At 48.7% G+C, this 23,310-nt stretch overlaps 1 protein-coding gene and 1 long non-coding RNA gene across 2 annotated transcripts in view; one reads left to right on the top strand and one right to left on the bottom strand.

Annotated features, from left to right (window-relative positions):
• KCTD16 (potassium channel tetramerization domain containing 16) overlaps window positions 1-11,431 on the top strand; it is a 40,198-nt gene extending 28,767 nt beyond the window's left edge. Inside the window, exon 3 of the mRNA XM_071758793.1 lies at window positions 6,578-11,431. Coding sequence (XP_071614894.1) covers window positions 6,578-7,029 — 452 coding nt within the window. The 3' untranslated portion in view covers window positions 7,030-11,431. The remainder of the gene's footprint in view (window positions 1-6,577) is intronic.
• Window positions 11,432-13,947: 2,516 nt separating this feature from the next.
• LOC139803211 (uncharacterized) lies at window positions 13,948-17,900 on the bottom strand. The gene is made up of 3 exons (XR_011728943.1): window positions 17,810-17,900; window positions 14,813-14,994; window positions 13,948-14,025 (listed from the first exon to the last, which is right to left on the bottom strand). It is a non-coding gene; the product is annotated as an uncharacterized lncRNA (long non-coding RNA).
• Between the last annotated feature and the right edge of the window lie 5,410 nt (window positions 17,901-23,310).

Below are 23,310 nucleotides of genomic sequence, written 5' to 3'. Positions count from 1 at the left end.
TGCTGAGGGACAGAGCTGCTGTCTCTGGGCTGGCTCAGGATGCCCCTTGCCTCCCATCCCTCTTGGCCCTGCTGCCCCCTCCCAGCTTTAGCAGGAAGCATCCAGCCAAGGATATAAATTCAGGTATAATTCGAGCTTTTCTTTTTTCTGCCTTTAAACCCAATTTTTCCAGTTTCTCCCCAGAGCCTCTGGGGCTGTAGCAGATCAAGCAGAGCCCACTCTGCCCTTGCCTGGGACTCTCTCCCTGCTATTCCTTGGAGCTGAGGTGCAAAAGGCTTTGAAGGCATCAGGTTCAGCAAAGGAGAGATTTGTGCTGGCTGGGAACCCAAGGAGGGAGCAAAGGTTTGCTCAGGAGCACCAGGGCTCCCAGTTTGCAAAGATTTAGAGATGAAACCTCAGCAAGTGACTGAGATTTCCTGTATAAGTCCTTGTTTCCTATCTATCTATCTATCTATCTATCTATCTATCTATCTATCTATCTATCTATCTATCTATCTCTATATCTATCTATCTATATCTATCTATCTCCTAATTTTCTCTTACCTGCCAGAGAAGGCAATCAGGAGTCTGTCTCCTGTTATTCTTTTTTTTTTCTTTTAGATTCTTCTTCCTGAGATTTCTTTGTCGTTTGTGGTGGGGGTAAAGGGGAACTCACAACTTATTCTACGTTGTGTTCAGAGTAATGAAAAGCCTTAAAATAGCTCTCAATTATCAATTGATTGCAATTAATTGGAACAGCACAGGCTGACATGGTATCTCCATGTCTCCGGAGCATTTTGGAGTTCATGTGCTCTAATTTTCAGAGATTCAGGGATGGTGTCCCCAGGATCACCACAACATCTCTCAGCAGTTTGTAGTGGATCTCCTCAGGAAGCAGGAGGAATCCAGCAGCTCTGGCTCTGCTGGAACAGAAAAGGGCTGAGCCTTGAATCAGAATTCTGGGCTTTTTTTACAGCCATGTATCCAACTTTCTCTGTGCCTCCAGAGAGAGGCACGGAGTCTTCTGGTTGGTTTTACCTCCTGTTTTAATGAATGGGGGTGGGAATCCCTTTCCCTATAAACACCAGGAATACACAACCTGTCCCTGCTCCTGCCCTGGGCTCTGGCTGCTCCAATTCATCTCCTGCCAGGGCTCCCATGGAGCAGGATTTGGCTCTTGCCATCGATCAGAGGAGCAGGGGAAGCCCTCACCCTGTAACCCAGGCTGCCTCAGTTCAGTCCAACTTCATTTATGCTCAAGAAATCAAAAGCCTGGAGCAGCAGGAGGTGAGGGGAAAGGTTGTGTTAGGATAAGGTGTTAATGAATCAATAGTAATCGAGAAAAAATACAGAAAAGTCCTCGATTTGAGGGGGCCAGGCTGGACTTGAGAAGGAAGTTGTTGGTAGTAAATACTCCTCTGGCATCAGACTTCAGTGAACTTGACATCTTTGGCATCAGGAGAGGAAAAGCAAACACTTGGCAGCAGAGGTTTCTGCCTCTGTGTCCCTTCCCCAGAGCAAGACCCACTCCAGTGCCACTGATACCCAAATCTTGTTTCTGATCCCAGAACATGGAAAGGGGAGCACCAGGCAATCCCTGGAATCCTCCTGGAATTCCTGCTGCTCCGGGACCCCTCCAGCAAGGCAGTGCTGGCTGAACTGGGACTGGGAAATACAGGGGAGCACTGAATGGGTTCTGCTCTGCCAGGGTCTAGGGGGGCAAAGGGTTTGTTGTAGAGGATGAGTGGGGCTCCCAGGGAAGGGTTTGGGTCAGCAGGCAGCTGGGTCAGGCTGATGAGGAGGCTTAAAAGCAGATGGAAGTGAAGAGAACATAATCAGCACTAATTAAAACTTTCCAGGTTTGATCTTGGGGTGGAAGGAGGGGGCTGTGTGGCTCAGGGCTCATCCCAGCTCCCAGAACCCTCTGACAAGGGTTCACCCACTGCTGAGCAACTTCTCCCAACCCTTTGGTTTTCACAGTGCTGCTGCTCAACATTTGGAGCCTCTCTGTCCACTCAGGATTTTCATTTCATCACATGTTACCCCGAGAAATCTCTGGATAGAAATATTTGGGGTCACTTGATGTGCCTCCTGGTATTTTAACACCAAGTCTTGTATTTTCTGTGCCATTTGGGCGACTCTTCTTTATTTTCAAACAAATTTGGTGCACTTAGAGAAGTTCATTTCTAGAACTGAGTGGTTTAGGGAAGATCCCAGGGGTGCTGATAAGGTGACAAAATACCCCTGGTGTGGGTGTCTGAGCTGGCCAGGGATGGAGCTGAAACCCACTGGAGATCTCTCCCCTGGCAGAGACACCAGGGGTGAACACTTCAGGTTTTTGCACTGGGTTGGCAAGTCCAGAACATTTAAATGGAAAAATTTTCAAATAGCAAACTCTGATTAGTAGAATTAGAAAGAACCAGGAGTCCTGGAGAGTGGCTCAAGTCCCAGCCACCAAGCAGAAGGGTGAAAATATTGGCTGAGCCTTCTGGCTGTGCCTGGCTGGCTCTGCTGCTTCTCTCCCTCCCCCCTCGATGCTGTCTGGGAGCATATGGGAGAGTTCAAACCAATAACGTTGCTGTCAAGTCCTTCCCTGGTTTTATTTGCCTGCTGAAATTTTACTGAAGATGCTTGATCCTAAATGCAAATAAACCTGCAGCACCCCCCTCCTGCTGCCAGCATCAGCCCAGAGCCAATTACCCACCCAGCATTTGTCACTGTTCCTAAGCTTTACCTTGGTAATTTTATTTAGACAGGGGCATTTTCTGCTGATAAATCTGGCTCGATTACTGAGTCAGAATGTATTTATTAAAACACCAATTAGGCCCGGGTCTCTCATCAATCACAACACCTCTAATTCATGCAGGGATGCAGAACCTGTTCGAGGCACAGTGAGTGATGTAAATCAAATTGTCACCTGGCCACTGGTACCTCATCCCCAGGCCTGCAGGCAAACCATTTGTTATTTACCACAGGAGCAATGTGTGATGTTTTTAAAGGCTTCAACACCCCATTTTTTTCAGTGTTGAAAGGAGAACACTTGGCTTCACAGGGGTAGGAAACAAAGGTGAGTGGGGAGGGGGCCCAGGAGCGTTTGGGTGGGGGGAGCTTAGGGGGATGGAGATGGGTGGGATGGGGAGGGGAGGGGACCCTGTCCCACCTGCCTGGGTCCTGGCACATGGGGAACTGTTGGAAATCCCTGTTTTAATGGGCATCAGCTCCAGCAGAAGGGATGAAGGGTGGAAGGGAAAAAGAGAAAGATCCTGACAGGGTTAACTCCTGTAAGGAGAGGAGAGCAGGCCAAGCTGTTTGTGTGAGTTTACTTTATGTAGAATTAAAACTTGTAATATCTTTGTATTCATAACTAGTAGAATGCAGGGTTAAACTGAGAAAGAAGTGAACAAAGCAGCTGAGACAGCAAAACCCAAGAGCTCCTGGGAGGGGGAGGAGGAAGAAGAAAAGGGATGAGAAATAGAAATAAAAACCCCCAAAGCAACAGCAAAACCCCAAAGTAGGAGGTGCAGGCAGGAGAATAAAGGGCAAAAGGAAAGCACAAATGGGGAAGGGTGGATTGAGAGGAATGGAGCAGGAAAGGGGCTCCAGTGGGATGGTCCTAGGCTGGGAGGTTGGGTCTGGGTGCTGAAAATACCTGAGAACCTCACCAGGAATTTGTGCTTTGTGCTTTTCTGTGCAAGAGAACTGAGTTGTGCTTCTTCAGTATTAATTCTTTGTTATCACCATAGCTGTGGCAACAAACCTGCCATTCATTACTTTGTAGAACAGGCTCAGCCATCCCTCTTTCCCTGGGAATAAAGCAAAAAACAAGCCACCAAAAAAAAAAAAAAAAAAAAAAAGGCCTGTAAGAAAAAACAACCAAGCCATCCACAAAACCCCCCAGATGTCAGGAAGGAGGTCTGTGAGAAGTAGGGAAGCTGAGTAAAAGGAATATAATTCTGAGAGCAATGAACTCTCTGCCTGTAGAAGCTGCCCAAGAGAACCAGCTCCACCCCACTGCCTGTTCTCACACACCAGCATTTACTTTTGTTCCAAATTCAGAAGTTTTAAAAAAACACTAATTTTGAAATTTCTTTTAGAACTGGGATTTTTAACGCCCATTCTAGAAGATCACAGTGTTGTGTTTTTGTTAAGTCTGAAATGTTGTAGCAGACAATTAACTCTGTGCAGTGTGATGTGAGTAGCAGGATCTCAGGCAGTGATCTGGGTGCTGAAATGCAGAGAGGAATTGAAGCTTTCCCAGTGCAAACGTCATCAGAATCACCACAAGCTTTTAGAACATTTCTGTGCCAAGGCAGCAGCATTTATCAGGGGAAATTGCCTGGGAAGGGCTCACCCCTTCCTCCTGGGATCTGCCAGAGGTTTCACACTTGGTGCTGCTCCCTCTGTGTTCCCAGGTGGGCTCAGGCTGCAAGGAGGGTCATTTGTTTCCTTTTTGATAATTTGCAATACCTGGGGGCGGGGGGGATCACCTGGGACAGGTGGGGGCTGAACCCGGTGCTGGTCCCAGAGCTGGGGGCATCCAGAGGGTAAAGCAGGGAGGGACTTCTGGAGAGCATTGAGGTTTGGATGGTATTGCATTTTCTGTCTGCTTTTTTTTTTTTTTTTTTTTTTCTGGGTGACCCTGTGCAAAATCCTACTGCCCAAAGGCCCAGCCTGCTGCAGCAGTGGGGTCTGGGGGGGTTTGAAGACCTCAAAGTGTGGGGGGGAACAGGGTGGGGGGGGTGAGGTGCCCCTCAGAGCCAGCCCTGTCCCCTTTGGGGTCTTCATCCCATGCTGAGCACTGCAAACCCCAAAGGCTGAGGCTGAGGGATGGATTGGGGTAGGGTCTGATGTAATTCAGTGTCAGAACTTCTCTCTCCTTCCCTCTGCCCCGGGAATTCCTGTTCCCTGCTTGCAGGGTGTTTGTTGTGAAAGGGGGAGGGGTGGGGACTGATGGTTTGTGTGTCAATTATACATCTGAGGCTCTGCTGCTGCTTCAGATGCTTCTGGTAATAATGATTATAATTAGGGCACTGGGAGAGAAATGTGCTGAGATCAGGGAGAAAAGCAGGAGAGCCAGGGCAGAATTAATTAGCCCCTTTTATCCCGGAATCTCAAAGCATTTAGACATTAATTAATGAATTATGTGGTTAAACCAGGATGATGTTCAGCTTGGCACTGGGGTGCTGGCTGCTCTCAGGGCTCAGCACCCATCCTGGCTCAGCTGTGGGTGCTGCTGGGGTTGATGCCACTGCATCACCTCCCTGGTTTCGGTGGTCTCTGAGCTCCATCCCAGCCTCTCCAACCCCCCAGCACTTCCCAGTGCTTGGCTCTCACCCACTGTTTTGCTGTTCTGCCCCAGGAATCCATGAACTGCCCAGACTGGGAAAATATTTCCCACCAGAAGAGTGGTGAAGCACTGGGAGGGGTTGCCCGGGGAGGTTGTGGAGTCTCCATCCCTGGAGCTGTCCCAAACCCAGGTGGATGTGGCACTTTGGGGGATGATTTCGTGGTTAAGGTGGTGTGGGACTGGCAGGTGGAGTTGATGATCTTCAAGGTCCTTTCCAACCATGGTGATCCAAGGATTCCATGAATTTCTGCCTCCTGGCTCCTGGTGGGTGAATCTTCACCTTATCACCTCTCATATTTATTGAGGTTTGGGCAAAGAGATTTGGAGGGGCTGGAGGGAGTGCAGAGGAGGGCAGTGGAGTTGGTGAAGGGCTTGGAGAATAAATCTTATGGAGAAAGGAGCTGGGAATGTTGGGTTTGAGGAAGAGGAGGCCGAGAGGAGACTTCATCCCTCTCTAGAACTCCCTGAAAGGACATTTTAGGGATGATGTTTGGACTGGGTGATGCCAAGGGTCTTTTCCTGATTCTGAGATTCCTGAGGTGAAATCTGCATCTTCTGGGTCCTAATTAACTTCTCAAGGGCTTGTTTAGGGATGTTAGGGATGTGGTGGTTGGACTGGATGATCCCAAGGGTCTTTTCCATCCTGATATTCTGTGCTTCATTAGGTGAATGAATCCTGGGTCTTAATTAACTTTTCAAAGGCATGTTTAGGGATGTTGGGGATGTGATGGTTGGACTGGACAACCCCCGAGGTTTTTTCCAACCTGAGATTCTGTGCTTTATTGGGTGAATGAATCCTGGATCCTAGTTAACTTCTCAAAGGCACATTTGGGGATGTTGGGGATGTGGTGGTTGGACTGGGTGATCCCAAGGGTCTTTTTTCCTGATTCTGTGATTCCTGAGGTGAAATCCACATCTCCTGGATCCTAATTAACTTCTCAAAGGCACATCTGGGGATGTTAGGGATGTGATGTTTGGACTGGACGATCCCAAGGGGTAAACCTGAGATTCTGTGCTTCATTCCCTGAAATCCTCACCTCCCACCTCCTAATTAACCTCTCAAAGGCTGTTTGGGGATCTTAGGGATGTGATGGTTGGACTGGACAACCCCAGGGGTCTTTTTCAACCTGAAAGATTCTGTGCTTCATTCTCTGAAATCCTCATCTCCTCATTAGCCTCTCAAAGGCTGTTCGGGGGGTGATGGGGCCGCCTGCAGGGGGTAACCCGGGTGCCTGTCTGTCCCTCTTTCAGGGGAGCCCTCCCGCTGGTCCTCCTCGCACTGCGACTGCTGCTGCAAGGACGGCAAAGGGGAGAAGGAGGGGGAGAGCGGCACCTCCTGCAACGAGCTCTCCAGCTCCAGCTGTGACAGCCAGTCCGAGGCCAGCTCCCCCCAGGAGACTGTCATCTGCGGCCCCGTCACCCGCCAGACACACATCCAGACTCTGGACCGGCCCGCCAAGAAGGGGCCGGTTCCGATGCTGCAGCAATCCGAGATCCGCAGGAAGAGCGATCTGCTCCGGACTCTCACCTCCGGCTCCCGGGAGTCCAACTCCGGCAAGAAGAAGGCGGTGAAGGAGAAGCTCTCCATCGAGGAGGAGCTAGAGAAATGCATCCAGGATTTCCTCAAAATCAAAATCCCCGACAGGTTTCCCGAAAGGAAACATCCCTGGCAATCCGAACTGCTGAGGAAGTACCACCTCTAGGATGAGGAGGAGGAGGGGGGGGGGAAGGGGAAGGGACATCACCTCGTCACCCTTAGGGCAAGATTCTAAGTGATACAGGAATAATTCCCGGTAATAATGATTTGTTAGGTCACGAAAAAAGAAAAAAAAAAAGAAAAAAAAAAAGAAAAAAAAAATATCCATCTCTATAGTACTGCCTATTTTGCCTATTTCACCTTAACGTTTATAGTCGTAGGGCAAGGAGATTTTTTTCCAGCCGTGGAAGCACAATGACAAATGCTTTTCCTAGGAAACTCTGAGTCTTACAGAAGCTGAAAACCTTAAGGGCAGAACTGTGCCCACAGCAGAGCTGCCCGGGGGAAGGGGGGAAGCAGGCTGGGGGCTGCACACCCTGTCCTTGGTTTTTGGGGGCACGCCGGGTGTCCTGGGGATTTATTTGATCATCAGATGTCCAGGGGACATGCACAGCTCCAAGAGCCCGGGATAGTTTACCTTAAGCATGTGTATATGTATATATATATGTGCATATATATATCTGTATATATATATATCTCTGTGTATATATATATATGTATATATATATCAATATATATTGCTTAAAGATTTTCTGTCTCTCCTTATAACTGCACTTTCTCAGAGAAGAGCATTTTTTTAGCCGTCTGTGGATGTGGATTCCATTTCTCCTTCAGGTCTCTGAGGGCTGAACAGCAGCAAACTCCTCTCACTGCCTCCTTTCTTTTCCCCAGGATGGGTCAATGGGTTGCAGTGGGGAGCAGGGAACAGCTCCCGGGGGGGGGATTTGCTGCCATCAGGAAAACATTCCACTTGTTTTGGGTGATTTTGTTCCCTCTGCGTCCTCCCAGGGTCCCTGTGGGTTTCAGGATGCTGATTTTTGGCAGGGCAGGGGGATGCTGGGGTCTGTCTGGCACAGAGGAGCAGAGATCCCAAATTCCCCACCTCCCGGGATGGATCCAGGGGGTTGCTGGAGGAGGGAAGCGTCCTGCTCCAGCCTGGAACACAAATCCTGATTTTTTTCACCCATTTCACACCCAGAGCTTCCCCCTCTTGAACTGCAGAGGCTGCTGGCAGGTGGTGTCAAGTGTGTGCCAGTGACATCTGATTCTTCCTTTCTGGGACATCTTGATCTGCCAGAAGAACACAGAGGTCTGCAGGACCCAGCCCTCAGCTGCAGATCTTGTGCAGGTGTTCAGTTAATTTTTTTTTTTGCTAGTTAGGTTTTCTTCTATGGTTATTATACTATTATTATTTTACTATTACTATTTTGCTATTATTATTTATCATTATCATTAATTATAATAATTGTAATAACTTTTATTTTATTTTATTTTTTATTATTTTTTTTATTATTTTATCTTGTTTTATTTTATTTTATTTATTTATTTTTCTGCTCAACTTTTCCTGTCTTTTGGCCCCTTTGCTCTGGCACCAGGCAAAGAAAACTGGGGAGCAGCTCTGGCTGTGCCTTGGGGTTCCCAGCAGAGTGCAGGGCTGGGGGGGGGGGGGGGGGAGGGGGTCTCCCCTTTTTCTTGGCAGCAGCCTGGAAAAATCCTGTCTTTTCCCCACCTCTGGATCATTCTCTGTTTCTTTTGAATCTCAGAAATATTTGGGCTACACAATGGGTGTGACAGAGGTGCTGGGGATGGGGGGGGGGGGGGTTTGTGATGCTGAGGATTGCAGGGTGATTAATAACTGTAGGAAAATGAGACCAAACGAAACACGCCCGAGTGGGCTTGATTTATGTGGCCTTCATGTCTCCAGTTTTCCAAGGAAATGGTTATTTTTCTCTCCAGTGTGGCAGAAACAAAGGTCTCCAAGTTGAGTCCTCCCAGGCAAAGCTGGGTGGGGGCTGTGGGGTGGGATGGGGCTGGGGGCTCTGCCTGCCAGGAGCCCCCCAAACCCTGCAGCCCCTGCTCACCTGCTGGGAAATGTGGGGAAGGAGGGAGAGGGGGGAAAGGGAATGGGAATTCCAGCCCTGCCCAGGGGGTGCCTGGCCTGGGAGCTGTGCTCAGCTTCAGCTCAGTTCTGCTTTGCTTCAGGGAAAACAAAACAAAACAAAAAAAACCAACCCCGTGTCTGTCCCTGGGAGATTTTTGGTCCCTTCTTGGTACCAAACCAGAGTGGAAGGGCAGTGACAGAATGCTTCGTTCTTTTTGGGGAGCAAACTGGGCTTTGAGCTACTTTCCTCCCACAACAGAGACCAAACACGAGCTCTGCTGAAACTGGTTTGAAACCTCCCACTGACTTCTGTGGGGCCAAGGCTCTCCTGGGGCATTTTTCCTGAGGAAAAGGGGAAACCTGTGTCCCTGAGGGTGAGAGAAAGCCATGAAAATGGGATGAATTCCCATTGCTCATCCCCCCTGCAGCTCTGGCTCTGTGGGGCTGGGTATTTACTGGCCCTGGGCTACTGCTTCTGCCTTCCCTGACGTTTTTCCAAGGATTTTCTTTCTGTGCCCAAACTCCTTCAGACAGGACCCAAAGGCTCAGGGGGAGCCAAAGGGAGAGCACAGGAATTTTGCAGAGATCCACAGGGACAAAACTGATTTATTTGGGGGTTTATGTTTTTTTTTTTTTCCCCCCTGAGATTATCCACTCTTGGCATTTAGCTGCTTCCCAGCACTCTGGGGGACACGTTTTGCTTGTTTTTTTAATCCTCATTTTGTGAGGCCATTTGTCAGGTTTGTCAGCCAAGCTGAAGGGGAGGACAAGGTTGGTTCCTATTGGTTTCTATCACGTACCCAGGACCTTCAGCCACAGCTCAGAAAGCCTGGAGAAAGCCTGGAGGAGCTTTTCCAGCCCCCTGCCCCTGCCCTGAACCCTTCCCAGCGTTGTGAGTGTGCTCCCAGACTTGACTTTCAGAGTACTTTATGCATAAGGCCCCATGTGTATCATGGTACAAAATAATTATTGTCCAATCTTATGGATAGTTTATGCCCCAGCGGGGTTTTGTAGATTAATAGTAAAAAAGAACAAAAAAAAAAAAAAAAAAAATCCAAAAAACCAAAAAAAAAAAAAAAAAAGAAGCACTTTTAAATTATTTATATTATAAAAAGACATCCTTTATTTTTCTTGGCATCGATATCACTTAGCTAAAAAAAAAAAAAAAAATAATAAATCAGTTTATAAGTACGATATTACAGATTTTAAACTACTATAGCAAAGAGAAAGCAAGCAGGAGAAAGCAGAGTTCAGAGTTAAACAGACAGAACTTAACCGAGGTGAAGCAGAGGCCCAGGGGGTTCAGAAGGAGACACCAGGGGGGGGGACGACACCCCCTGAGACCCCTGCCCATCCCTGACAGCCCCGAGGGGGGGGACAGGGACTGCAGGAGCCCAGCTGAGCAGTGGAGGAGCTGCCAGGGTGAGGGTTTCCCAGCCAAGAGAGGGGTTGGAGGGGGGGTTGGTGATGACCCCTTTGGGGTCTGGCCCGTGGAACATTTTCGGACCTCATACAAGCACTTAATTAATGACTTTGCTGAGGCTGAGTCAGTCTGTTGCACATTGATGTAGATTAAGTGGCACCCACTGAATTACCTCTCTACTTTCCAACGTGGTTCACTTGTACATAAGTGTAATGTCAAACTGTTTACAGGTTATTTTGTGAGTAATTGTGGAGAAAAAAAAGAAAAAAAAAAAAAGTTTTAACTACAAAGTTAAAGGAATCGATTTTGCTGGAAGGTGTTTTAAAAAAAAAAAAAAAAAATAATGAATGTGCTTAATACAGTATAGACATCATTGGTTATGGTCTCACATGAATGCATGTAACTCCGTGTTGTCAGTCCCCACCAGTGAGGTTATTGGCAATATACTGCAGTCTGTGAATAGCAAATATGCATAAACTACTGTGACTCTGACAAATATAACTTGGTAACTGTTTCTACTGTGGTATGTAAAAAAAAAAAAAAAAGGAAAAAAAAAAGAAAAAAACAAAAAAACCCCTGTAGCTTTTAGCCTGCTGTATTTCCCTGGTACAGATAACACCACGAGAGACAGGTTGGAAAAAAAAAAACAAAAAAATCCAAAACCCAAACAAGAGAAAGCTGTGACCTGTGCAGAGCCAGTGATGCCATGGCAGCTGCCAGGTAGCTGTGGGCCAAGTGCTAAAAAATGTCTATTTCTGGAGGCTGGGGGGTGGTGAATGGCCCTGTTGCTCTTGCCTTCTGCTCCAGCATCCCTGGGGAGCTGGTGGGGGAGATGCCCTCTGGTTCAGGCTGATGGAAAATGGGGGGGATCCACTCCTCCCCCCTGGCTCCTGCCTGCAGGTCAGGGCTTGGCCACAGCACTGGGGACAAGGCCAGCTCTGGGGGGGCTGAAAACTGCACCTAATTTGTGTCTTGCCATCCAAATAACTCAGTGCATAAACGCTGTAAGAGCACAGACAAGAATAAATAAGTTGGTACCCTTCAGCTGTCATAGATTTATATGCACACATTAAACCCACAGCCAGGGAGATGCAGGGGTTCCTGTTCACCTCTTCCCTGCAGGATGGGGATGTTTTTTTCCTTGAAGGTTTGGGGTTTTTTGGTTCTGGGTTGGGTCAGAGCAGCAGTTGGGGTCCTTCTGCCTCCCTGTCCTGAGCTGAGGTTTCCAGTGCTGCTGGAAAAGCCATCCTCGCACCAGGAGTCACCATCTGCCAGGGGAATGCTGAGGACACTTTGGAATACTCTTCTCCTCTGGAATTCCAGGGATTTCATTGTGAGGGGGGAGCTTGGTCAGAGCCAGTGCCTGAGTCACAAGGGGAGAAAGCAGGAGGGGAAGGATGGAGAGGGAAGGGTTGGGACATGGAGGGGCAGCCAGCTGAGGTCTCCCCCATGGCCATGCCATCCTTTGGAACCACAGAACCATGGAATGGTTGGGTTGGAAGGGACCTTCAGGACCACCCAGTCCTCAGGGGACCCCTCCCAGGATGCTCCAAGCCCCATCCAACTTCAACACTGCCAGGGATGGGGCAGCCACAGCTTCCTTGGGCAACCAGGGGCTCAGCACCCTCAAATTAAAGAATTTCTTCCTAATACCCAACCTCAATCTCCCCTCTCCAAGTTTTAACCCATTTCCCTTGTCCTCTCCCTGCTTGTGCTCCTCCTTGGCACATCCCAGAGCCCGTGGGTGCTGGGGAGGCTTCCCCATCCCCTCTGGTTTGGGTTTATTGTCACCTGTGGGTTCATTGTCACATCTCCCCTGGGCACAGCTCAGGGGTTGTTGGGGCTCAGAGCTGCTGAGATGGGGGTTTTGGGAGGGGATCTTTTTCCAAGCTATTTGCTGAGCAAATGTCCCTAACCCCCTGACCACATACCCATTGCCTCGGGGCATCCAGAGCCCCCCTAACCCCATCCCAATGTTGCTCAGCTCAGGGCTTTCCCCAGACACCAAAGTCACTTTTCCTTCTCCATCCAAACCCCAAGAATTCCAACACAAACCCATGCAAACTCCTCACCCTGATGAGTGCAGCGTGGGCAGCTGGTGGGTGACATCCCCATAAAATCCATCTCCACCACCCCTTTAAATTAATGAGCAAAGGCCTAATGAGCTCTGGGGTGGGGGAGGGGGGGTAGTGGGGCTGCTCCCATCTGAGCACATCCTGCTCTGTACTGGGAGTGCTGGGGCAACACTGAGTCACGAGGCAAGGGCTGAGATGACAAAATTACCACTGAAAAATTATCCTGAAACGCTCAGGGTTCTTAAAGCACAGCAAGACAAACAAAACTCCAGGCAATTTAACTGCATGTAAATGAGCCTCCTCCCCAAGAAAAGCTTGAGAAAAACAGATTCATCAGAGACTCGTTAAAAATCACTAAAAGCATTAATACTATAAACACCTTCTCCCTGGCATAAATTTTACATCTTTCCAGGTGTATTTTTATTATTATGCCCATTTGATGGGGGGGGGAGGAGGGGTGCAGCTATTAGGGTTATTTTGCCCCAGAGCTCCCTGCAAATCGTAGCCAAGAGGCACTGAACCCATCTCCTCCAGTTCCCAGGCAGTGCTGTGCCAGGCTGCCAGATCTGAAACCCTGGATCAGATTTTATTTGGCCTTTACTGAAGCAAAACCTTCCCCAGTTTCGAGATTCAGCTCTGGAGGCCAAAACCTGTGATCCCTGTGAATGCCCAGTTACCTGTGAAATGGAGCTGGGAGCTGCTTGGGATAAACCCCTGGAAGCACCCGGGAGGTGTCCCCTGAGCTCTGCCAGCTGCAGAATGACACCAATTATTCACTGCATGTCAAAGCCTGGAGATTTCAGCACAGGGGATGAGGATATGAGGATATTTCTGCAGCTGCTGTCATCTCCTTGGGGTGGGAGCATCAGGTGCTGGTAAAATCGACCCTAAGAGGCTGGGCTGGAGCCTTGTTCCCTCTTGTCCCCTCTCTGGGGGGGATGAGGAGGTAAGGGACCCCCAGGATGAACGTACTGGTGGCACCAGGGATGGCCTTGGCTGTGCCTCCCAAGATAAATCCACAGTTTCCTTCTTTTTTTATTTATAACCCAAAGATAAATGGGCACAGCCCCATCTGAAAGAGCAGAGGCACTGCCAGACACACATGGAAAGTGTCATTTCTGCTTCCCCCCTGACCTTATCTCTGCTACTTCAAGTTGTTATTATACTACTCTAATTATTTTTTAAAATCCAATAAAGACATCTAATATGTGTAATTTTAATAGAATGGTGTGCAGTTTAATGATATTACCAGTGCTAAAATAAATGGTGCTACTCCTGTAGCTATGAGCTTTTCACCATTAACCCTAAAGAACTGGTCTTGATCTATTTCTAATTATTCATTAGGACCATTATCTCTCACCCCCTTCTTTCCTTTGCTGTCAGACCTTCTCCCTCTCATTGGGAACAACCACAGAATTTTGCCTGTGTTGCACCCCTCGGGGGGATGGACACAAATTGGTGTCAGAGGTGCTCACAGCATATGAGCAAGAGCAGGAAACCTCATTTTTCCTCTTGCCCCAGCCCCTCTGAGGTTATCCTCCAGTTGTCACTGGTGTCCCCAAGCTGGAGGAAGAAAACAAAGTCAGAAAACCCTGAGCATGTCACTACAGTACAGCTGAGCCCTGCCCACAAACCTGGTGATGTAATTACCTACAGAAATCAGAGCAGGCTTCACCACCCTCTTCATGCATTTTTGAAGCTTTCAGCCACCACAAAAGAGAGGATTTTCCCTCCTTGCTTCATGTATTTTTAATCACCCACGTCCCTCCCTTCAGGTCTGGGGTGAGCACCCAGGGCAGGACTCATCCCCCTCCCCTTTCCCTCTGCTCCTGCCCCCTCCACCCCACAAACATCTTCATCTGCCCAGCTCTGCAGAGAAGAAAGAAACCCAGGTATGGATGCAGGGCCAGGACCTGATTGCAGCTGGACAATTCCCCTCCCCAGCAAGAAGACACAAGTGGGAACATTCCCTGCCCCCAGACTCCTGGGTACCACCAGGTACCACTGTGAGTCCTTGTCCTGTGCTGCAGAGACCCGGGGTGGGGACAGGTCCCCCCCTCCTGGCACCTGCCAGGGACACATCCAGAGGGAAATCCCTGGGTGCTGAACCCACCCTCGAAGGGTGAAACCCCCTCTGCTCCTTTGGGAGGTCTCTTTGGCCAATATCCCATCACTTAACACCCATCATGGCAAAAAAAAAACCCAAACTGCTGGGGCTCAGGGGGTAAAAACCCCTCCTGGTCCTCCAGGCAGAGCTGGGACAAAGGCAGCAGCCAAACCCCTTTGTGATTTCCTCTTCTATGCCCTGAAACAGGAAAAAAAAAAAAATGGATATTCTCTTCAGGCCTACCTGGTAGGAATACAAATGTTCTGCTTTTTGTAAGTGCCCTAATACAGTCTTTAAGTTCTTTCCAAGAGGATGAAACCGAGGAGCTCTGCTTCCCAGCAATCATTTCTCCAGGCAGAACCAGATTTTCCTCCTGCAGCTGTATTTTAGCTCTGTTAGGACTGATCATTTCCTCCGAGTGAAACCTGCAAAGGCATCCCAAATCATGTATTTCAGTGGTAGGAAAAAACCCTCCCCTAACTCCTTAAAGTTAATGATCTTCATTTTCATTTTCCACATATTTCTCCCCCCGTAATAGTCATGTACTAAATCTTCATGAGGTTTTTATAGTTTCACCAAAGGAATATTAGCATAAATATTAGTGCATAATCTACTTTAATGGTCCCAGTGATTTTACTGTTATAGCTGAATGTATGTGGTGTCAAACTGAGGAGTATAAAGTTCTGGGAAGTTCTTGGGGGAATTCTGGGTCTGAGCTTGGGGATGCGGGGAAAGATGGACCAAACCCAAGGAGGGTTTACACCAGTGGGATGGAGCCTGGAAAATTCCCCCCATTTGGAATCCTCCCTCTATGGGACTGACGTGAAAAAAATATAAAAAGGATCTCCTAAAATAAGAGGAGTGAGATGTGTGGATGCTGTGATGACAGCAACTATAAAAGGAGACGGCACAGGATTTTCGAGGGGAAGCATCAAGCTCCTGCTATTTTCCAACCAGATCATGCTGTCTCTAGAAAACGTCATTTCTAGAAATTTTTTTTTTAGCCTGTTCTGATAGAGAAATGTTCTTTTCCTCAGGGCTTGTCAGGAGCAGAGGTGACTGATACTGTCTGCAGAAGTACATGGAATTGCTCAGTGCAGTATGACAGATGACAGAAACAAAGTCTAAACCCAGGCTGGACACAAATTATATATAAAAAAAAATAGTTAACATTTCTACAATGGCAATTTAGGCTTCAATCACACCTCTCCATGAAAGCCCTGTCAAGTCTTCACATAGGAAAGCTGTAAAAGCTGGGACACAAGGGAAGCAAAGCATCTCAAAAAGATGTAGTCAGCATTGAGGTGTGAGAACAGTCCTGGGGCAAACTGCTTTTCCTGCTCTGCTTCTGAAAGTGTCGTTAATCAGTGAATATTATTTAATTAAAAATATGAGCACGTTTTAATTGAGAGATTCCTCAGGCCTGAGCCTGGAGCCTGGACATCTCTCTTCCCTCCCAGATCCAGGCTCAAGCCTGGAATGAAGCCCTTAAAGCCTCATTAACAGCAGAGAGCTCCGAGCCTGAAATTATCTGGTCCTTAAATGCCACCTGATATTAACTTGCCTTATGCATCTTCAGTTAAATCTTATTTACCTGCTGGGCCCTTTGGCTTGGCAGAGGCCCTGTTGCTAATGAGCATCCTTGTATTTGTTATCTCACCTGTGCTACCTGGGGATTTTCCTGGGATTCTCTGCACCATTCCCTGTTTCCCCTGGGCTGGCAGCTGCCAGACCCCACTCCCTGCATCTCACTGATGGAGGCAGCACCAGTGCTTTTTTTAAAGCTTTTTTTAGTTTTTCTTTAAACCCCAACCTGTCAGAAGAAGGTGATTAAATGCTGCTGTCATCTCCCCAAACTGTGCATCCTGTAATCCTCGAGTTTTTTCCAACAGTTTTGATGGTTCCTTATTTCCATAATAGCAGATAAACAACCACAGAGTGCCAGGCTGTAATTTCATTGATTCCTCCTGGCAACCTTGTGCATGGGGACAGCTCCAGGGATCTGTCACTGGGAGCTGAGGATATGACTCTTCCACCTGGCTGGGGCTCACATTTTACACCCAAACCTCTCACATGGCATATTCCCAGAATAAAAACACAAAGATCCTACGGGGATCTGATCCTCTCTTTTATCTAATCCTCCATAAAGGGCCTCCTCAAAGAGTTTGGCCATCAAGCAGTGCCCAGTGCACCCAAGCAGGGCAGGGGTTTTATTCCAGTATTATTCCAGTATTCCCAGCACCTGGGTGGGACTGGGGCATGGCAATATTCCTGAGGGTTCCTGGGACCCATCACCACCACATGGATGTGGGGATGGAGCCTTTTGGTCCCCGAGACAGATAACTCCTTTGTGAGAGCCATAAGAAAGGAGGAAATAACTTCTGGCTAAGTAGATTTATTGGTGCAATTTGGTTTTGGAGGGCTGGAGTGGTGTATTTATGAAATATTTAGAGAGTTTCCCTTTGCAGTGATGGAATGGGAAGGAGTTGAACAATGTGTGGGCCTTCAGCTGTGCCGTGTCACACACAGGTTTGTTTTCTGTCTTGTCCCTTGGTCGAGCTGGCCCTGGTGACAAATTGGCCTAGATCATTAATTAATGATTACCTCTCCTGTATAAAATCAGAAAGATGAAGTTAGCACTACTGGTTATGAATTTCAGATTATGCATCAACCTGTACACGTTTGTCATCGGGCTTTTCATCCAAGCCCTCATCAGAACAGATAATAAAACACTTCAGCAACAGATGTGCCACTTATTCATCTAGTTCTGTAATGATAATGAAGAAAATTTAATCTGGAGTGTCTATGGAAGATGATCTAAAAGACAGATTGGTATGAATAATAAAGACACTACAGAAGAATTTAAAATCTGACATGAAAAGGCAAATCATTAAGTGCTCCACAATGCTGCCTTTGATGGAGTCCGACAGGCTGTGAAAACAGCACCTCTTGGGTGCTGGACTCCTCCAGGAGCTCCTCTTCCTGCAGATGTAAATGCTCTAAATAGCTTCTGCTTTAAAGAATCACAAAAGGTAATTTCTCCTGCAGCTGGAAGCAGCATCTGACATTGCAAAGTGCTGAGAAGGGGTTGAGGAGAGGTTGGGGATTTCAGAGATGTTGAAGGTGAGCAGGATGATGGGCAGAGCTGAGTATCCAGATGAAAAAAAATACATAAAAAAAGAAGACATTATAAGACAAGTAGAAATTTGTGGGGCTAGCTCACTCAGAAGAGCCATTTACCTCTCATTAGCTGGATACACATTTTTCTGTTCCATACACACTGCTATGGATTCCTGTCCATGGAAAACAACTCAGGAGGCAGCAGAGGCAGGAGATGCTTCTTGTTGAAGAATATTTGAAGATTTTAGTGCAAACTGCATGATTCCTGTTAACACCCAAAAAGATAAATTCAAAACTCCAAAGAATCTCTGAATAATAATAATAATAATAATAATAATAATAATAATAATAATAATAATAATAATAACAACAACAACAACAACCAGAAAAAGCCATTGCATTCAGTGTTGGTGAAATGTCCTGGCCTGAGAGCTGCTGTCCTTCCTGGCCACTCCAGTGCTGGGAAAAAATTAATCCCATTGAAGTTCAGAGGGTTCCCTGTGCATCCATCCCCCCATCCCAGAGCACCTGAGCATCCCAGAGCAGATATTCCTGGCTGGACCAGTCCCTGCCTCCCCGTGCTGCTGTCAGCCTGCAGGACTCCATCCCTCCCCCTGGCCCCAGTAATTCCCTTCAGCCAAATGGCCCTGAGGAGAGGCAGGAAATCTTTGCTTTAGCAGTTTCTCAGCAGGACAGCTCTGGTTTCCAGCACCTGGACCACCAGGAGCCTCTCCCAGCATCTGTCACAGCAGCACTTGGCAGCCCCACAAATCCTGGGATAAGCAGACAGAACATTAAATGGGTTGGGGAGGGCAAGGGGGAAATGGGGATTCTCCTCCGTGGGAAGTCCTTGAATCTGAGGCTGCAGGAGCAGTGAGGGAAGGGCTGGGATGGGCTCCCTGGCTCCAGGAACCATCTCGGGAAGTTTCTCCAAAGTTTCTCCACTCTCTGTCCCTCCCTTACCCAATCTGGGGTCAGAGCTGTAACCCCAGGTGGCAGAGGTGACACTGGGGGGCTCAGGAGGGCTTTAAAGCCAAGGGAAAAGCAGGTAGGAGAGTCAGTACCTGGGGGTGCTTGATGCTTCTTGTCCTTGAGCCTTGGGAAGCAGCTGCCCCTGACCAGCAGCATCCAGCCCAGCTTTGCTGGAGCTCTGGAGAGGAATTTTCAGTTTCCTTGGAGATGGCTGTCAGCTCTGAACCTCCCAAATGAAAGGCAAATGGCAGTGTATCAGAATTAGTTCTATACATTCATACTGATCACATCCCCTCTCTGAGCCCCAGCCTTCTGGGTGCTGGATTCCACCTGGTGCTGGATCTCTGCTGCTCAAGGGCTGCCAGGGAAAGGAAAAGTATTTACTCTTCCCGTGACAAAAGCAGGCATTTTAATAGTGAGATTCTTTTATCCTTAGGACCCCTTCCCTAGGGCCATACATCTTCCCAAGGACAAATGAGCAGTGGAGCAGCCCACAGCAAATCTGTCACTGAGAACGGCCCTGGGAGCAGCTGAAGTTCATCAGGTGCCACCTGAGTCACCACCAGAAAATAACAGAACTATTTCTCTCAGTGACACCAGGTGAAAACTCAGCAGGGGACTGGGATGAAGTATGGTGACCCGAGCTAAACCAGGGGGGAGCAGAGAGGGGAAGGATCACAGCTCTTGCTCCTTTGGGAAGCAGACGTGGGATGGTGCATTTTGGGGGCTTGAGAGGAAATCTGGTGTTATAGATTTATAGATAATTTATATTTATAGATTTTATACACATATATATAATATATATTATATATATTTATATTTATATATATTCATATATATATTTATATATCTATATAGATAGACTTATAGATATTTTGGTGACATAGATATAAAGGAAGACCAAGCAAGTGGTTTTCATTGCTTACTGGAGTCCTGGAATGCAGGGAGGCAATCCCAGAAAGTAAATGAGGGGCTGGGGGCATCAGGAGATGGGCAGGGGACAGGCAGAGTGCACAGAACCAGAGGGTGAAGCCTGAGAGCAGCTGCAGGGCCCGTGGGCACCAGCCACACACGTGCTCTGATGGATGGGACACAACCTGGAATATTATAGGAGAATGTTTTTCATCGAGACAGGAAACTTTAAGCAGGACATAACAGGCATTTTTCTTACGATATTAACAATTTACCATCTGAACTCTATCTTCTCCTTGGATAATAACCAGTAGACACTGGGTAAAGGAACAATTGATTTAAGATCTCAATCAAAAGAAAGCATTCCTCTTATCTGTGCAGCCAAGCAATGAAGAAACAGTCGTCTGAGGTTATTGTACATTTCTCAGTCCATTAAAAGCACAGACTCCAGATCTATATATGGAGTGCAAGACATTTGTGGAAATGACTCTTGCAAAAATCTTTACTGGTTATAACCAGAGCCTGCAGCCCCTGCCTTCCCCTCCCTTTCCACAGGCTCTGCTGGAAAAGACCAGGCTAAATCCCATCATTTTTAAACTCCCCCTGCCCAGACTTTCTCCCCTCCTTCCCCACACTTTGCTCAGGGATTTCCTTGCTGCTCTGCACCAGCTGTCCCCACACCCCAGGGCACTGCCAGCCCCCTGGGACAGGATTTACACAGAGCTGATGTCAGGAGGGGCAGCACAGCAGAGCCTTTGCCACCTCCAGCCCAGTTAAATGCTGAAAAAAACCCTCCCAGAATTCTTGGGTGGGGATGCAGCCAGGGTGAGGAGGCAAAATCATCGCTCAGAGTGCTGAGGGTTTGTCTGAAGGATAGAGGAATGACAGAAACACAGTAAAAAAAACCCTTAAAAGAGAGCTGAGGGTGTGGGTCAGCCTGAGCTGCCCAGCAGATCCCCCGTGCTGGGCACTGCCGCAGGGGCTGAACCCCAGCATCTCTCCAGCTGAAGGGGACCTGGTGGCCACAGATGCCACCAGCACTGGCCAATGGCCCTGGCATGCCAAGGGCTCCTCCAGACTGCCCCAAACCTGGGGCAGGGCTGGGCACACGTTTATTTTTAACACGATTGTTGTGCAAGGAGGACTGTGCCAGGCTGGAGGCACGGGTTACGTTTCTATCCCAGTTACCATGGTTGCTAAAACTGCCTGAGGAAGGAAGGGAATTGTTCTCCCCATGCTGGGAAGCATCTCCCCTGCTCGTTCCTGCCCACATAGAGCAGCAAAGCTGCTGCTGGTCCCTGCTGTGAGGGCTAGAGGAGATCTGCCCAGCAAGGTCTGGAAGGGGGAACCTGGTTTGTCAGGGTCCATCACCTCCCTCCCCTCTGCTTGGCTTTTCTGCCAAGAAAGGAGAAAGGAGAAACCTTCCCTGCTCCCTGGGGGCCCCTGTGCTGACCCAGGACCCCAGCATCACTGCCAGGGTCACATCACCCCAGGGATGGGGTTTCTGCACGGGATGGATGTGTCCCACCAGGCATCCCTCGTGGTGTCCGTGGGATCCCTCTCCTGCCAACCCCCTGGGTTGTTCCCCCTGGGTGTTCCCTGCAGCCCAGAGCAAGGAAAACAGAGTGATTCAACGTGGATTTGAAGTTTTCTGACTCCAGCCCTGCTGCAGATCCCCCAGGACGTTGCTTTCCCTCAGGCTCCCTACAACCATCTTACCCTTCTCTACGTACAAGGAACTAAAAATGTCACCCCCAAAAATACCTGAGCTCTGGGGAGCTGAACTGCAGACTGAATTCAGCAATCCACTGACTCACTGGGCTCTGAAGTGGCTTCAGAACCAGAGGGACCTTGGTTCCATTTACCTCCCATTAGGAGACTGGAAATAGGGCTTAGTGCCAGCTGAACTCAGCCCTTCCTGCAGAGCCCCAGAGCAGGGCCCCAGCCCCACAGGAGCTGACAGGACACAACAAGAGGACCAGGAACTCACCAAAAAAAGGATGGGTTTTGCCTCTCCCACCAGCTGGTGCAGGGCTCTGTGCTCCTCCTCTGGAGTCCATGGTGCCACTGCTCCCCTTCCAAGGAAAATCACACCCAGAAAACACAGGATTCCTGCTGAAAGAGATTTTTTTCCTGTTCCCATCAGAAACGTTTTTGACCAGCCCTTCCCAGGCACCTTGGCACACTGTTCCCTGCTGTCATTCCTGGGACAGAACCACTGGGCAGCTCCTGCCTTGCCAGCACTGTCATTTTTACCTCTATTTTCCAGCACAGGGCTGAGCAGAAGGCATCACTGCACGTGGCAAGCTGCAGCCACACAATGGAAAAAAGGTTCCTAAATGTCCCCAGGAGGAAGGAGAGCAGGGGGTGCATCCCAGCTGCTCCTCCAGCCTCTGCCCTGGATGCTCCTTATTCCCCTCCACCCATCCCCAGCTTCAGGGTCTCCTTCTCCTGGGTCAGGGGGGTGTTAATGAAAAGCCACCCGAGTTTCCACCCCCTGGTGTCACCCAGAGCTCCAGGGGACAGCTCATCCCCAGCAGAGCCTGGAGCTCTGCAGCACCTGGGGTGATGGGTGGCTGCTTCCCCTGGCAGGAGTTTTGTCCCTGTGCTCCAGAGGTCAGCTGAGACTCCCCAGTGGTTTCCTTCTGAGTCAGAAAAAAAAAAAAAAAAAAAAAAAAAAGAAAGGAAGAAAGAAAGAAAAAAAGCAAGCAATAAAAATAGCTGGATCATTGACATTTCAGTGACAAAGAGCTGTGGTATTAAGGCTCACCCGGCTCCACTGGCTCCTGCTAAATGAGTACCTGGTTTATTGCCACCTATTCACACAGTTATCCATCATTCCTCACAAAATTTGGTAGGAATTGATGTGCAAAGCCATGACAATATTCACCTTTCATCACCCTCCTGTTCTACTGCCCACCCACCCCAGCTGCAGAAAGCACCCGAGGTGCCAGCAGCACCCAGGAGGGAGAATTGCACCCATTGCTCTGGGATGGGGTGACAGGGGAGAGGTGCCAGGGGGTCCTGGCAAGGACACGAGGACACATCTGGTGTGTGCACAGCCTCTGCTCATCCCAGGGGCAGCTCCCAGCCTGGCCCAGCAGAACAGAACAGAACAGAACAGAACAGAACAGAACAGAACAGAACAGAACAGAACAGAACACACAGGAGGTGCTGGCCCTGGGGGCTTTGTCCACCCCTCTGCCACCAAAGCCACCCTGGGAGGGTTGGGACTGGCTTGTGAATAATAATAATAATAATAACAATAATAATAATAATAAAGCTTAGGAAGAAGTTCTTCAGTAGGACAGGCACTAGACCAGGTTTCCCCAGAAGCTGAACACCCTGGAGGGGTTCAAGGCCACACGGATGAGGCTCTGGGCTGGATGAGAGGTGTCCCTGGCCATGGCAGGGAGGTTGCAGGAGATGCTCTCTAAGGTCCCTCCAACCTCAGCCAGTCTGTGATTCTGTGAATAAATAAATGGCTGCAGTGTGACCCCAGGTAAGAGACGTGCAGCACATCCTCCCAGGGAGGAGGAGGAGGAGGAGGAGGAGGAGAAGGGTTTGGTGGGTGCTGGAGCTGAAGTTGGGCTCTCAGCACACGTTTCTGTATTTAGAGCTGCCCAGGTTACCCCCAGCTGCCAGGTTACCAGAATATTAACCAGAATATTCCCTGGCAGTGAGCACCCTCCCCCCAGAGAGGAAAAGGCAGGAGATAAATTGAATCTCGTGCAGGG

This window comes from Heliangelus exortis, chromosome 15 (assembly GCF_036169615.1).
Source record: "Heliangelus exortis chromosome 15, bHelExo1.hap1, whole genome shotgun sequence".
In the NCBI taxonomy this organism is placed as follows: Eukaryota; Metazoa; Chordata; class Aves; order Apodiformes; family Trochilidae; genus Heliangelus; species Heliangelus exortis.
This window is presented reverse-complemented; position numbering and strand designations above follow the sequence as displayed.